Source organism: Phytophthora cinnamomi (assembly GCF_018691715.1).
Source record: "Phytophthora cinnamomi strain GKB4 chromosome Unknown Contig14, whole genome shotgun sequence".
NCBI classification, from domain to species: Eukaryota; Oomycota; class Peronosporomycetes; order Peronosporales; family Peronosporaceae; genus Phytophthora; species Phytophthora cinnamomi.
The window spans coordinates 259,855-274,968 of record NW_027150947.1 but is presented as its reverse complement, the minus strand read 5'-3'; the positions used below and the strand labels follow the sequence as shown (position 1 = coordinate 274,968).

Genomic DNA, 15,114 nt, shown 5'->3' with positions numbered 1-15,114 from the left:
GGCCTTTTCCCCGAAATCTGTTCCGCTCAAAGCGTTGCGTGCCTCGCCGGTCATTTGTTCCCACATGACGAGATCCTGAAGCTCGCCTTTGCTCCTCACTGTGGTCGTAGTTACCGAGCTACCATCGTAGTAGTTGTCCACTCCGTATGCGAGCATGACACTGCTGCTGTTGATATAGTCAGTGAAGGGTGGATCGCACGACCAGCGACCGCACGCTGGTGGGGCGTTCTTCAAAATACGATATCCTCCATTCGGGTCTGAAGTCGACACGGCGAGAATCATCGGCGTCTGGACAGCAGGGTTGTCAAGCCACACAACGGCGCTTACCCACTTGTGTCGGTGGCCCTTCTTCGACCAGACCCCGTAGTAGATGTCCTTGGGGAAGTACCAGGCATACATGATGGCCCAAAGATCCTTGAACCAAACAGATCGACCGTACACTTGCGAGCCTAGAGGTGACCCTTTGCAGTCTCCATCGCGTTTTCCGGTTTTCTTCAGACCCCCACTCGTCTCCCCCGCGGCATTGACAGCAGGGTATGGATGGCACCCGTCGACGATTTGGAGACTCGGTTTGAACTTGACGGCGGCCTTCTCGGATATAGTGGTGGGTTCAGGCTGTGCAAACGGCTGCACTTTATCGTGGCCGATAGGGTCGGCTACGACAACGCTGAGCGTAGCGGCGGTAATGGTGATGAAAAGCAGCGACTGCAGGTTCATGGTGTGCAGTTCGGAGGAGGATTGAAACTGAAATGGTCGCCGGTGGCTGTGCTGGCTGCAGGCAGCCACGAGCAGAAGAGAGTCGGTTGTACTGTACACCCGCGACACTTTGCAAGTTGGTAAGGTACGGGAAGGATCATCATTAGGATGGGACCTTCGTAAGTTCCATTTCTGCCAAGCTCCGTAGGGAAGTCAGTCTTACTCAAGCACGGCATTCCCCCCCCCCCCCAAATATTTTTATGACCAAGGTCTTTCTCCATTTTGGGATCAATGTTATACAACAAAGTACATGTATAATTCTAGTAGGATTGAAATATATGTTAATGGTGCATACTCTATTGGCATCCGTTTGAAAAATTATGTTGATTATGCCATTCTATACAAATGTGACTATGTGACTACCGATGGTAATCACTTTACGTTGTGCTACGGATACCGTAAACCGTGATAAAAATATGGTGGGATTGGCGAACATGCGCCAGCCCAAACAATGATCGATGCCTACTGTTTCAACAAGTAAGCTTCGAGATACCATGCGACGGAACTGAAGTGAGCCTTGCCTTTTTGAGCTGGTTCTGGAGGGTTTGCGCACATACATGTAAGGCCACTTTCATTCATCCATTGAGGATCTTGTATAATAACAACACACTGGGTTTGGTTGGGTGGTAATAATAATTCCCCCGAATGCGCGGCTTCTTACATCCACGATTCCAGGATTTCCGTATGTGTTCGCTGCAAGTCTTCGTTTTCGCGATCGAGCGCCTTCACAGCGATTCCAGGAAAGTTGTTCTCGATAAGCGCCGTCAGCTGCGGGGGACCGTCCTTTGGTGGTGCGTATGTGCTGCTATCGTTGTCGATTATGAGCTTGGGCTCGCCAAATAGGTAGTTGTCGACACGGAACTCGCCAGCATACCTACGCACGAATTAACAGTGTCACTTCATGAAAAAGACAGCAAAAGATAGACGTCTGGCAAGACATTCGGACGGAGAACACGTACAGAACCGAAAATGCGGCACCCGAGTGCAGCATGTGCTTGGATAGCATGTCCTTGAAGAACGCCGCGCCAGTTTCGGAGAAATACCAGCCATTCGTGGTGATGACATAGGTAAAGAGTACAGCCTTCTCCTGGCGTCTACCGTCGCGAATGAGCTTGAAAAACTCGGCAGGCGAGGAAATCGCGCCGTACTTGGTGTTCTTCGGGCCGTGCGTGTAAATCACGGCATGCTGTGTCATTATCGCCTATCGAAGCACGGGCGACGCTGGGTAATCAGGCGAGAAGATGCGCTGAATCGTCGGGTAGTTCTTGTTCCACTCGTGGTCCGTCGGCAAAAACTGCGAGACGGTGTGCAGCTGGATGTGGTACGCCAAGGATTCGATCTTGGCATCGTTGGACGTCGACATGGTCATGAGACCCGCAGTTACGCTCGAGTGCACCGAGTAGCGCACAGGTCCCACTTCGTGAAGCAAAACCCGGCGCATCGGCTCCACCGAGTGCGACTTGACCTGCAAATTCCAAAAATCACAACAAAAACTTGTATCAACTTGTGCTATCAAGAAATAAACTTCTAAAACCGCACCACCCTCAGCGACAAGTAAACCATAACTGGTCTCCGTACGAGACCGTCACCTCTTCACCAGGATAGACATCTCGCACGGTGACTGCCACCACGGTCAAATGTCGGCCGGTTTGCACTTCGTGGAAACGCGCAGCAGGGTTGTAAGAGTGATTCAGTAGACGAAGTTTCCCACCTGCGCGGCGTGTGATGATGCCAACAAATTTGTTACGGTACTTTTCGTCTCGAAGTGCATTCGGTAGCCGTGATTCGGCGGGCCGTATTTGTACGGTCGCCCAAACAATTCCATGAGACTGAAGTACTGTCCAATGATTCCAATGATTTCGCCGGCTGGTATCGGCTTCGTGGCGGTACTTCCTCGCATCCCCGTACGAAGGTTTCTGCTAATCGCCAATGCTGGACTCTCACGTAGTGCATTCCCACAGACCCCGCCAAACGTGCAATTAGATTCGGTGCAGAATCGAGCGGATTTAGCGTTCAGGCAGGAATATGCATTGCAGCGAACGTTGCAACCACATCCAGTCGCACGACGGGTGCCCGAGCTCACAACAGGAAACTTCAAGTTACGAGACAGAATCTGCGCTCGTAGAAACTCCACGTCAACTGGACAAGCCTCCGAGTGCCAGTCATCTCTTGCCGAGTTTAACGCCGTATCACCAACCACAATAAAACTTGGAGAACTGTCCACGGAGGTTGCCATCGAAGTACGGCGTGGTCTTGGGCAGGGCGTTGCAGGATCTTGTGACGGTGGTCGGAGTGGCGCCACGGAAGGATAGGTAGACACAGGGCCAGGTTCTTGAGGAGGTGTAGCAATGAGCGCTATCGATTCAGAGTCACAACCATCAGACTCAAAGACCTCAGCGAACCACGTGGGAACAGGTTGATGGCCAGTGTATCGGTATCGATGGGGAACGTCAAGGTTCCCACGCTGAGGTGTCCACGGAGCAATAGTGGATGCCTGTGAGTCTCCAGCGTCTGAATCCCACCTCTGGGGTGTCCACGGAGCGGTAGTAGATGTCTGGGATTCTCCCGCACCAGGCGATCCAACCTCGGTCGTGCTGGTCCCTGGGGCAGCTGGTGAAGACTGTAAGGAGGCCTCCGTGGTCGTAGTTGATCGACTTGAGCTGCAGCTCACTGCGTTCTGCACGGGTGCCAACTCCAACGCCGACAAGGAGTGAACTTGGATGGTAGCAGATTCAATTTCAAGAGGATGAGCAAAGCGCGTCCGGAGCGAAGCCATGGCCACGAGACATCAGGAGGTTTGTAGGAGACCTTCGACGACTTGGGCTGGTCGGATGGCGATGTCGCCGAACTTGCAATGGCCACTTCGCCGAGAAGCTCGTCTTCGGCGTCGTTGAACACCACCTTTTCGTTTCTTTTGGCTTTTTTTTTCAACTTACTCTCGTGCACGGACGCGAACGCTTAGCACGACTTTCAGTTCGCTGTGGGCGGTATCCTCAGTCTGGTGAGGCTGCTGTGCCTACCGGCGGTCATCATCTCTGAACGCGGTGACCGCTGATCCGTGGAGGAAGCCGAGTGTAATGTCGCGCGATAAATCGTCAGGGCGTCTGCCATGTGCTGCCACGTCTCCATTTCTTTGGCGTATCCGCCCTTGTAGGGCTCGTCACCGATGATTTTAGCGCACCATCGGCGTCCGTGAAGTTCTTGCGCTTGCTGTCCACAATCGCAACGCGTTCACAAGTGCTGAGGTTCTGGTTGGCGAGCAGGCCGCAAGGATGGATGTTGGTGAGGGTAGTGAAAGTTGTCACCAGATTTGGCGTTTTCGCTAGGATTTTGTAGAGAAGGTTTAGGGGAAGCGGTGTTTTAAACACCGTTTTTGGTGGTAGTGGTAGTGAAAGCCCTTTCGAAACCTCTCTACTGAAGGAGGTATCTCGATTCGATCTTGGCGTCGACATGGTCATGAAACCCGCAGTGTGAACCAGAGTACAGACTACGATGCAGAAATCCGACACCACTGAATGTCATCCCCCATAGAAAAATAAATATAATTCTCCGTCCGACACCACTGAATGTCATCCCCCATAGAAAAATAAATATAATTCTCCGTCCGACACCACTGTAAAAAAAAACGTTAGCACCACATAAAGCACACATAATGTGTCATAAACTACACGGAAGTTCATAAAAATACTAAAAAGCAGATGGGATACAAAAACAAGTGTAATGATCAGTTCTGATTGGCTGGAAATGCCTTGCTGTGCATCACGACGGATTCTTTTGTGTCTGTCGGATTTCGTTGTCTCAAGTTTTGGTCCCGGGATTCCCACAGGCGTGGCGTACAACAGAACATGTAGCGCTATTGCGCGAGGAAGCCACAAGATATTTGCAGGTACATTAGCTACCACTTGATAATCTGGATCATCAACTATGATAGCATTATGTCATTACTTATTAAAGTCGGGCCAACTGATATTTTACAGTGGTGACGGACGGGGAATTATCTTTATTTTATTATGGGGAATGGCAATCAGTGTTGTCGGATTTCTGCGTCGTTGTCTGTACCCTGGCTCACACTGCGGATCTCTTGACCATGACGTCCAACGATGCCAAGATCGAATCCTTGGCGTACCACACGTCTCGCAGTTTTTGCATACTGATGAGGAATGTGTCACGGCAAACGATATCTTCAGGCTTGAGGCTACAGTACCGGTACCTATCCAGCCTCTTTGAAAGTCTCCCAGAATTAAAGCATGAACACTCACTAACGCAAACTCAGAGAAATGCTTACAGGGTCCAAGGAGCAGGTTTGCTTTCTACAGTACCCTGTCCGTGATTTGCATCGCGTTACAGTGAAGTATTCTGTAAGGTGACGCTAGTTCATGTATTGACGCGATACTTTGGCAATTTGTCTGATGTTTCGCTATTGCAGTGTCTTTCGGCGTCGTGCGATGTTGCGCTAGCTACGTAGAAACAGTTGTAGCTATTCTTCCTTTTGTTGTGGTCAAAATTAAAGGAACGGACGAGCCGCCTCGAGGCTTGCGTTGAAGTTCGCGTCGATGAAAGGGACCTTGGCCTTTTCCCCGAAATCTGTTCCGCTCAAAGCGTTGCGTGCCTCGCCGGTCATTTGTTCCCACATGACGAGATCCTGAAGCTCGCCTTTGCTCCTCACTGTAGTCGTAGTTATCGAGCTACCACCGTAGTAGCTGTCCCATCTGTATGCGAGCATGACACTGGTGCTGTTGATATAGTCGGTGAAGGGTGGATCGCACGACCAGCGAGCGCACGCTGGTGGATCGTTCTTCAGAATACGATATCCCCCATCTGGGTCTGATGTCGACACGGCGAGAATCTTCGGCGTCTCGAGAGCAGGGTTGTCAAGCCACACAACGGCGCTTGCCCACTGGTGTCGGTGGCCCTTCTTGGAGACGGCCCCGTCGTAGATGTCCTTGGGGAAGTACCAGGCATACATGATAGCCCAGAGATCCTTGAACCAAATAGATCGACCGTACACTTGCGAGCCTAGAGGTGACCCTTTGCAGTCTCCATCGCGTTTTCCGGTTTTCTTCAGACCCCCACTCGTCTCCCCCGCGGCATTGACAGCAGGGTATGGATGGCACCCATCGACGATTTGGAGACTCGGTTTGAACTTGACGGCGGCCTTCTCGGATATGGTGGTGGGCTCAGGCTGAGCAAATGCCTGCACTTTATCGTGGTCGATAGGGTTGGCTACGACAACGCTGAGCGTAGCGGCGGTAATGGTGATGAAAAGCAGCGACTGCAGGTTCATGGTGTGCGGTTCGGAGGAGGATTGAAACTGAAATGGTCGCCGGTGGCTGTGCTGGCTGCAGGCAGCCACGAGCAGAAGAGAGTCGGTTGTACTGTACACCCGCGACACTTTGCAAGTTGGTAAGGTACGGGAAGGATCATCATTAGGATGGGACCTTCGTAAGTTCCATTTCTGCCAAGCTCCGTAGGGAAGTCAGTCTTACTCAAGCACGGCATTCCCCCCCCCCAAATATTTTTATGACCAAGGTCTTTCTCCATTTTGGGATCAATGTTATACAACAAGGTACATGTATAATTCTAGTAGGATTGAAATATATGTTAATGGTGCATACTCTATTGGCATCCGTTTGAAAAATTATGTTGATTATGCCATTCTATACAAATGTGACTACGTGACTACCGATGGTAATCACTTTACGTTGTGCTACGGATACCGTAAACCATGATAAAAATATGGTGGGATTGGAGAACATGCGCCAGCCCAAACAATGATCGATGCCTACTGTTTCAACAAGTAAGCTTCGAGATACCATGCGACGGAATTGAAGTGAGCCTTGCCTTTTTGAGCTGGTTCTGGAGGGTTTGCGCACATACATGTAAGGCCACTTTCATTCATCCATTGAGGATCTTGTATAACTAGTGGAGCATCACGAATACGTGTTGCTTGATGGGGCGACACCTCAAAATATGTGGACATATTTTTGGGCGACGCCGTCACGTTTCCTGGAACTAAGCCGTGCTAAAGCACGGAGAAGCTCTGGATTTTATCATGGAGCAAGTGCTGCTTCTTAGCTACACAGCCTCTCTATTTGTACTAGTACATCTTGAAGCATCGTAGGAAATCCATTCCGTTAGATAGAGTTCTTTCATCGTCTTAACTGGGGTCACATTACGGCGCCCGAACTACGGCGCCTGTATCGGACCACTATGAACAGAACCTCGTACGAATGAGAGAATGTCACCACGCTGTCAAGTGAAAGGAAAACAAACAGCCAGAGTCGATCATAGATAGAGACTTCGCTATAATTATGCAGGGCTGGAACAATACATATTGAAAATTGTATTGTCGCTGCCGGGCATCAATTTTTCAATCGTTGCAATCTATCGAACAATCCAACATACAATACACATCCGCAAGATGTACAGCAGTCTAGTCGTCAAACTCATTGTCACTTTCGTCGGACTCCACATCTGAATTGTGCCTGGCCTCGATGGTGGCTCTCGAAAGCTCGTGAAGAGAGAAGACCTTCTTGTTCTGCAGCATGACGAGCACGCGCTCGAATATCGTCGGCTCAACCACGTTTGCGTTTGCTCCGAGCTGCTCCTTGGGACTTCCATGCTGGACTATCAACATATCAAACAGGTCCCGTACGTCTGCGACCGTGAGGCGTGGTACCTGAAGTTGGTGGGTTGCATACGCAAACACCATGAGATCCTCATGCAGTTCGCACGAGAGACTCCATGCAATCTCAATCTCGCTACCGCAGCACAATCAATATTTTCATCTAATGATTACAATATATTGATGAGTGCAACAATTGTTTTTCCAGGCGCAGGTTCAACTGCATTTATCGACTAGGATACCGTACACTCGCCCTAGTAGTTGGTCACGTTGAGGTGGTCGAGTGCCATGACCTTGGCTCACGCCGAATTTAACAAGTGCCTGAAGATGCCCTCCTCCGAAGCGAACAGTTGCACCGCCTCCTTCGGCTTGGGCGCCGCCAGCAGCGCTAGGTCCGTGTCCATTGTGTACACGCCTTTCCCTCAGCCTTGTACTCCTTCTCCGGCACCTCCGTCCACGTCTCGTTCAGGAGCACATGGAATTACTCGTTCGACAGCGTGAGCGAGCCGTTGCTGTACGAGCCGCTGTAGCCCTTCGCCTTCTGCTCCGTGCGTTTCCGTTGTTGGCGTCCGTGCGTCCGCCCAGGAAGTCGATGGCCACGTTACCGACCAGGTCGGCCGGCGACAGCGTTGGGTACGACTCCTTCACAGACTCCAGCGCGGAGATGATCTTGTCCACACCACCGTTCACCGTCCAGTTCTTCTGCGGCGAGAAGCATCGTGGCGTTGCTGGGACCTGGTAATAAAGCCTAGATAGCTGAGTCCTGAGACGCGTTGCTGGGACTTGGCGAGACAGCCTGGATAGCTAGATGGGTCCTGAGACGCGTGATCATAGCCACACAATTCTGGTGTTGCTGGGATTTGGCAACAAAAACATAGATAGCTGAGCCCGGAGACGCCTGCTTGCAGCTACGGGTGCACGGGAGATCGTATACGACCGAACAACGTAGCCTCGGTTAGGGAGCATGGAATCGTAGGATTGTACTAACTGAGAATGGCATCGATCTATTTGTAGTCGGGCGAATATCTACTGCCAGGCCTCGTAACTTGAGCCCCTCATGAAAGTTAAGGCTAAGTGACTACAAACAACGTCCAGATTACCTTGTCACGCGAATGTCGCCCCTAAAAGACTCAGGCAACCCGCACTGGATAATATACTATCCGCCCATGTATAAAATCTAACAGGTTCGACCCGATACATTATTTATTCTTTTGTCATCTTATAAGTGATTCAGGGATCTGTGTTTGTATAGGGACTAGTACGCGCGCTTGTATCGCCCCAACTACTCTGGATAAAATCCAGAGAACATCATCCCCGCCATGGCGAAAATGATGACGACACCGACAGGCGGAGGCAAGCAACGGTCTGTCAAAGGAGGGGGCAGCGAACAGCTTAGCGGTGCGTACTTTGTACTATGTGGCTGTAGCGTGATACGGTGTTGCGTGACGCAAGAGCACTCGGGATCTACCGCGGCTGCTATCGAATTACTCTCGTCGCTCAAGCCGCATTCTAATGTCGTCTCTAATGGGTCTAATCATTCACTGATGCAGGGCGCTGTCGCCGAGGAAATGGCAGGCCTACATGCACAGGCAGCACTCCGCCGCAACCCCTCCTCCCTGGAGCAGGTTGCACAGTGGTGCACCTCAGTCGTAGTGCCCAGCGTGCACGATGGTCGCCGCTCGCAGCCGCAGACTTTTTACGCCTACTTCTTACGCTGCGCCGTTTTTACGAGATATATTAAGGATTGCAGCTTTTTTATGCTAAATCAGGTCCTATTAAGCGGTCTTAACAGACCTTCAATTGTGCTAAACTTAGCGATTTAAGCCATTTCTGTGGACCTCTATAGTGAAGGCGTTTTTTTCTGTTTAATAACTTCGAACCTTGCGTTAACGTCATCGGGTCACTGTCGCCGGTTCAGCTGGCGCAAGAGTACAACATTTTCAGCAAAGTGTCCCACTCCATAATGTTCGTAAACAGAGGTTTTTTGCAAAAAACGGTCTCTAGTAGACAAGATTCTAAATTGTACACCTAACCCATTCTCAAAACTGATAAGTCCCTTCGTAAAAACGTAAATCAGAATGGAAATCAGAGTAATGTACCACACACAAATCCATAAAACAGAGTCCATGATTATAGGGGGCTACGCCCCACTAACAACACACTGGGTTTGGTTGGGTGGTAATAATAATTCCCCCGAATGCGCAGCTTCTTACATTCACGATTCCAGGATTTCCGTATGTGTTCGCTGCAAGTCTTCGTTTTCGCGATCGAGCGCCTTCACAGCGATTCCAGGAAAGTTGTTCTCGATAAGCGCCGTCAGCTGCGGGAGATCGTCCTTTGGTGGTGCGTATGTGCCGCTATCGTTGTCGATTATTAGCTTGGGCTCGCCAAATAGGTAGTTGTCGACACGGAACTCGCCAGCATACCTACGCACGAATTAACAGTGTCACTTCATGAAAAAGACAGCAAAAGATAGACGTCCGGCAAGACATTCGGACAGAGGACACGTACAGAACCGAAAATGCGGCACCCGAGTGCAGCATGTGCTTGGATAGCATGTCCTTGAAGAACGCCGCGCCAGTTTCGGAGAAATACCAGCCATTCGTGGTGGTGGCATAGGTAAAGAGTACAGCCTTCTCCTGGCGTCTACCGTCGTGAATGAGCTTGAAAAACTCGGCAGGCGAGGAAATCGCGCCGTACTTGGTGTTCTTCGGGCCGTGTGTGTAAATCACGGCATGCTGTGTCATTATCGCCTGCCGAAGCACGGGCGACTCTGGGTAATCAGGCGAGAAGATGCGCTGAATCGTCGGGTAGTTCTTGTTCCACTCGTGGTCCGTCGGCAAAAACTGCGAGACGTTGTGCAGCTGGATGTGATACGCCAAGGATTCGATCTTGGCATCGTTGGACGTCGACATGGTCATGAGACCCGCAGTCACGCTCGAGTGCACCGAGTAGCGCACAGGTCCCACTTCGTGAAGCAAAACCCGGCGCATCGGCTCCACCGAGTGCGACTTGACCTGCAAATTCCAAAAATCACCACAAAAACTTGTATCAACTTGTGCTACCAAGAAATAAACTTCAAAAAAGTGTGCTCCGACCTTGATCACAATGGTGCCGGCATTTCTGCCGTTGAGCGAGATCGCCAGCTCGAATGTGGATACTGCACTGTCAGTATTAACTGCAGTGAACTGGGTCTCCCCCAGCTCGTCGTCGGCATTGACGTCCTTGCCGAACAGGTAGAGCTTGCAGAGCGAGTCTGGACGGACGTTCTTCAAATAGAACGTCTCGTTCCAGACCGGTTCCAGAGTCGAGAAGACCGGTGCGTCCAGGCCACTTTCTTGCCATCCACTTCGATGATCGCGTAAGCGTCGCTGGAGCTCAGCTGGCCTTTCATCAGGGCCATGACGCCCAAGTAGTCGCCGGCGACGATGTTCTGATCAGATCGGAGCAGATCAAGGCCGGTCAGATTTAGGGCTAAGAATGATATATGTTCTAAATTATGACGCACTTTGGCCGACACGATCTCGAGCTCCACGTCCAGCACGGCACCCTCCGGTAGGTCTAACTCGTCCGACGGCAGTGGGAACAGCGAGGGCGTCGCGTGGGCCGCGGCAGGCAGCGTGCCCTTGGTACTGGAAGGAGCCTGGCCCTGTTGAAATTTCTCGCTGTACACTGTACTGGGTCCTTGTTCGAACGCTTGCCACCAACGCGTTACCCAAGCACTGCTAAGGCTTCAAGTCTCCGTAGGCAGGAAGACTCGCCGCTGTTCCTAGCTTAGCTCGTTAACAATTGACACTCACTTGATCTGTCACTTGTTGGGTCCCTTGGGTTGCTTGTCGACTCACTTGCTGTGCACTGTACTGGATCCTTGTCCGAACGCGTACCAGCTGTGCGCTATCCAATACAGCTAAAGCTTCAAGTCTCCGTAGGCAGGGAGACTCGCCGCTGTTCCTAGCTTAGCTTGTCAACAATCAACACTCACTTGATCTGTCTCTTCTTGGGTCTCTTGGGTCGCTTGTGTCTCTTACTTACTGGCTGTTATTGCTGCGCCTTCCTTGCAGTATTAGTTAGTGGGTCGTGGCTAGTTTTACACTCCAGCAAGTGTCCCTTTGGTATATCGTATATTCTTGTTCCGCACGGGAGACACCCACGCAACAGAGGTGTTTCGTCGACCGCCGTCGACTCATCAGTCCACTCGGAATCCAACTACCCTCAGACGCATGTAAGCATAGCCTACAATATTCCCACTGAATTGAATCTTATCCTAGGCCCCCTTCGCGTGTGTAGAGTTTACCTTCTCGATCGCCCATTTCCCGTGGAGACAGACCACAAGAGCATCGACATATCTAAGCTGTCAACTCGCACCATAGTCGCGTGGGGCCGTGCCTAAGATACAATTCTACCTAACCTATCTGACTACTTGCTATTGTTTTTTATTTCCCTTTTGTGTCACCTTCGGATGCCTACTCCGTCGGCCTTTTTGACTCATTATCTTTATCTGTCTTTTTATAGAGAACCACTCCCCTTGCTTTTTTATTGGTATCTCCTTTCTTTCGGGATCTTTCTTTTCTTTTCAAACTACCGGCACGCTACCACTACTCTACTAGAGACCTGCGTTTCCATCTTGAGTCTTGCCTTGTTGTAATCCCTATATCATCCACCGAAATCATTCACTCGTAAATTTATCCATTCGTAATTCAAGTCTTGACTTTCTTCGTAAATCCATCGCGCTTATTTCAATCCCAAATTATTCTTTTCGACAATACCCATTGCCGTTCTAAACTTTTCAAACTTCACTCGGTCCAACGCTTTCGTTAGCGTATCCGCAGTCATTTCCTCGGTCTTATGGTAGGTGAGAATCACCTCCTCCTTATCAACACGTTCATGCACAAATCGAAATCGTACATCGATGTGTTTTGAGCGCTGGCTCGTTTCTTGGTTCTTTGCAATCGATATCGCGCCTTGGTTATCCGCATGTAGGCGAATGCCACGGTCAATCACATATCTTAACTTGAGATCAGCGAAAATCATCCTCAACCACAACATATTTTTCGTAGCTTCAGACAGAGAAATGTATTCAGCTTCCGCCGTCGATGCTGCCACAGTAGGCTGTTTCTTAGATCGCCACGTGATCGCTCCACCAGTCATGAGAAATAAAGAATCCAGTAACTGAGCGTCTGGTATCAACACAGTTCGCTCAGTCAGCGTCACAAAATCCTTCCAGTGAAATATTCCCCCCTCGATACCAAATCCCGTAATGCAATGTCTTTCTTAGGTATCGAAAAATTCTCATCACAGCGACCCAATGGGCCTCGCCAGGATTTTCGTTATACGAGCTGACAGCACCCACGGCTGCAGCAATATCGGGCCTAGTGCCTATTGCTAGGTACATTAGACTACCGATAGCCTGACGATACGGCACCTTTTTCATCACATCCTTCTCGTCATCACTTTGAGGGCATTGACTGACAGAAAGACGTAACTTATGTTCCATGGGTGTGTCCTTTCCACGCGCTGTTAAATGCGCAAACTTTTCGAGAATTGCTTGAGTATATGCTGTCTGACTAATAAAATATCCAGAGTTCACATTCGTAGTAGAGAGAGGTCGTCCAGCTGACGTAGCGTAACATACGTCATTGTTTTCCACATCAAATTCACACATTGAGGAGTCAAAATTGTTCATCTTAAATGGGTCAATGCCGTCACCATAGACAGCTGCCGAAGACAAAGTTTCGCCACTATAGGCGTCCGGAGAATCGAAGGCGACACCATAGTCACCAGCACCACTAGAATCAACGTCCAATTCGTGATGCGCGCGCAGTTCCCCCTGGGAACAGTCAGGTCCATCCTGACGTGAAGAATCGTCAATAGCCAAATTGGCCACAGCACTAAGTAGCTTACACTCATCAACTTGTTCATCCAGTCGATCATTCCTTGAGCTCGTAGACACCGTTTTTCCCCCTGGGATGGTACGGGCTAACCTCCTTGAATCTTGGACTTGATCTTCGATCCAGGTAAAGAGAGACTTTAAGGTTTGCGATTTCACTTTGGCCGGGTCAACTCTGTGTATTTCCATTCCCAAATAGTAAGTCAATTCACCACGATCCGAAATCTTAAATCGTCGACTGAGTTTTGCTTTAATTTTCGCAACGACGGCCAATTTGCTTGAGGCAATGATCAAATCGTCTACATATACACAGATGATGACCTGAGCACCTGAAAACTCGCCAAAATACAGAGCAGGATCGACTACGGACTTCTGGAACCCGACACTTTTCAAGAATGCATCCAGCACAGCATTCCACGCACGTGGGGCCTGTTTCAATCCATATAGGCTCTTTTTCAATTTACACACGTGTCGTTTGGACTTTTTCTCAAAGCCCTCGGGTTGTTTCATGTAAATAGTAACATCCACAAACCCGTTGTAGTGGGTCTAACTTGACTCACTACTTTAGCTTACACGTTGCGCAACGTGTATGAGGAAGCGTAAGTACTTAGTAATTACTTAGGTTAATTATATTTGAATACACAAATATAAGTTAAGTAACAAAAGGATTCCAAGTGACTTAGATTAGGTAAAATGAGAACTGTATTGTTTGTAAATTGATCTTCCTCTAAAAAGCTGCTAAAACTGTTTATCATCTATGAAAGGGTTGGCAACGGCTGGCTGTCAGAGCCCCGCTAATATGCATGTCTCTGATTGGTAGAAAGATGCTGCTTTCTACCAATAGGATCTTTTGGGTATGTGTGGACCACTCACTGTGGTGGTCCACTTAAATGTATCCATTGGTGTGTCTTACACCAATGTGAGGAAGTATCCAAAACGTTTAACAGATAACCTATCTATTAAATTCACAAGTGGCTTGCAGCCACTTGTACGTGTAACCCCGTTACACCATCCCCCCCTTAAGGTTAGACGCGCGGGGTCCCCGTACGTCAATCTTTGGAATTGACCATTCGTCAATTCTCCGCGTTTGGAGAAGAAATCCGCGCTCATTCAACGATGAGCGCGCCTCAGAAGAAGTCCGCAAAGTCGATGGGGAGTCATCTCTCCATCGACGACTACTTCGAACGCCAGAAGGCGAAGTACGGTGACGTCGTCGACTTCGACGACGACGATGAAGACATGGAGGGCGAGGAGGACTCGCCCTCGAAGCGTAAAGACTCAGTGTCGAGCGAATCGCTCGACCCTCACGCCAAGAACGTTCGCCCGCGTGAAGGGGACGAATCGGACGCTTCGAGTTCGAAGCGTTCGCGTACTGAGAGTGATACTCCACTCGCTTCAGCTGGGGCTCTCAGTACTCCGCGCGCTGCTGCTGCAGCGCGTGATGTTAAAGCTCAAGGCTCTCCGCGCGCTGCGCCTGCAGCGCGCGATCCATGGATGCCGTCCGCGTCCGAGATCGCGGACCGGTTTGGGAACTCGGTACCTCCGAATGAGGTGCCGCTGTACGTATGCAGCGCCATCAAAGATGACGCTGTGGCTGCCGAGCTGCACTTTGATGCGGAAACGCATCAAAGGCGCGATTACTACATCGGACTCTTTCATGAGCTCCGATGGTTTCAAAGCAAGAAGACCTCTTCTCGCAGCAAAGTGCCCGAATGGCAGGCACTGTGTCAAAGCTGGAACGCCTTTGTTGAAAACTTCACCACGAAGCCGAATGTTTACCGTGATCGGGTTAAGCAAGCGCGTGATCGCTTCGAGACGTACTCGAAGCGTGGAAAGTTGGAGCAAC

The 15,114-nt window shown here is 50.1% G+C and overlaps 1 protein-coding gene across 1 annotated transcript; it reads right to left on the bottom strand.

Annotated features, from left to right (window-relative positions):
* Positions 1 to 7,189: 7,189 nt before the first annotated feature.
* Positions 7,190 to 11,000, bottom strand: IUM83_01076 (putative C2 domain-containing protein; the record flags this gene model as incomplete). Its single annotated transcript, XM_067924905.1, has 6 exons — positions 7,190 to 7,383; positions 7,987 to 8,116; positions 10,342 to 10,398; positions 10,480 to 10,650; positions 10,731 to 10,814; positions 10,890 to 11,000. The coding sequence occupies 6 exons, from the start codon at positions 10,998 to 11,000 to the stop codon at positions 7,190 to 7,192; spliced, it is 747 nt and encodes a 248-aa protein (XP_067797251.1).
* Between the last annotated feature and the right edge of the window lie 4,114 nt (positions 11,001 to 15,114).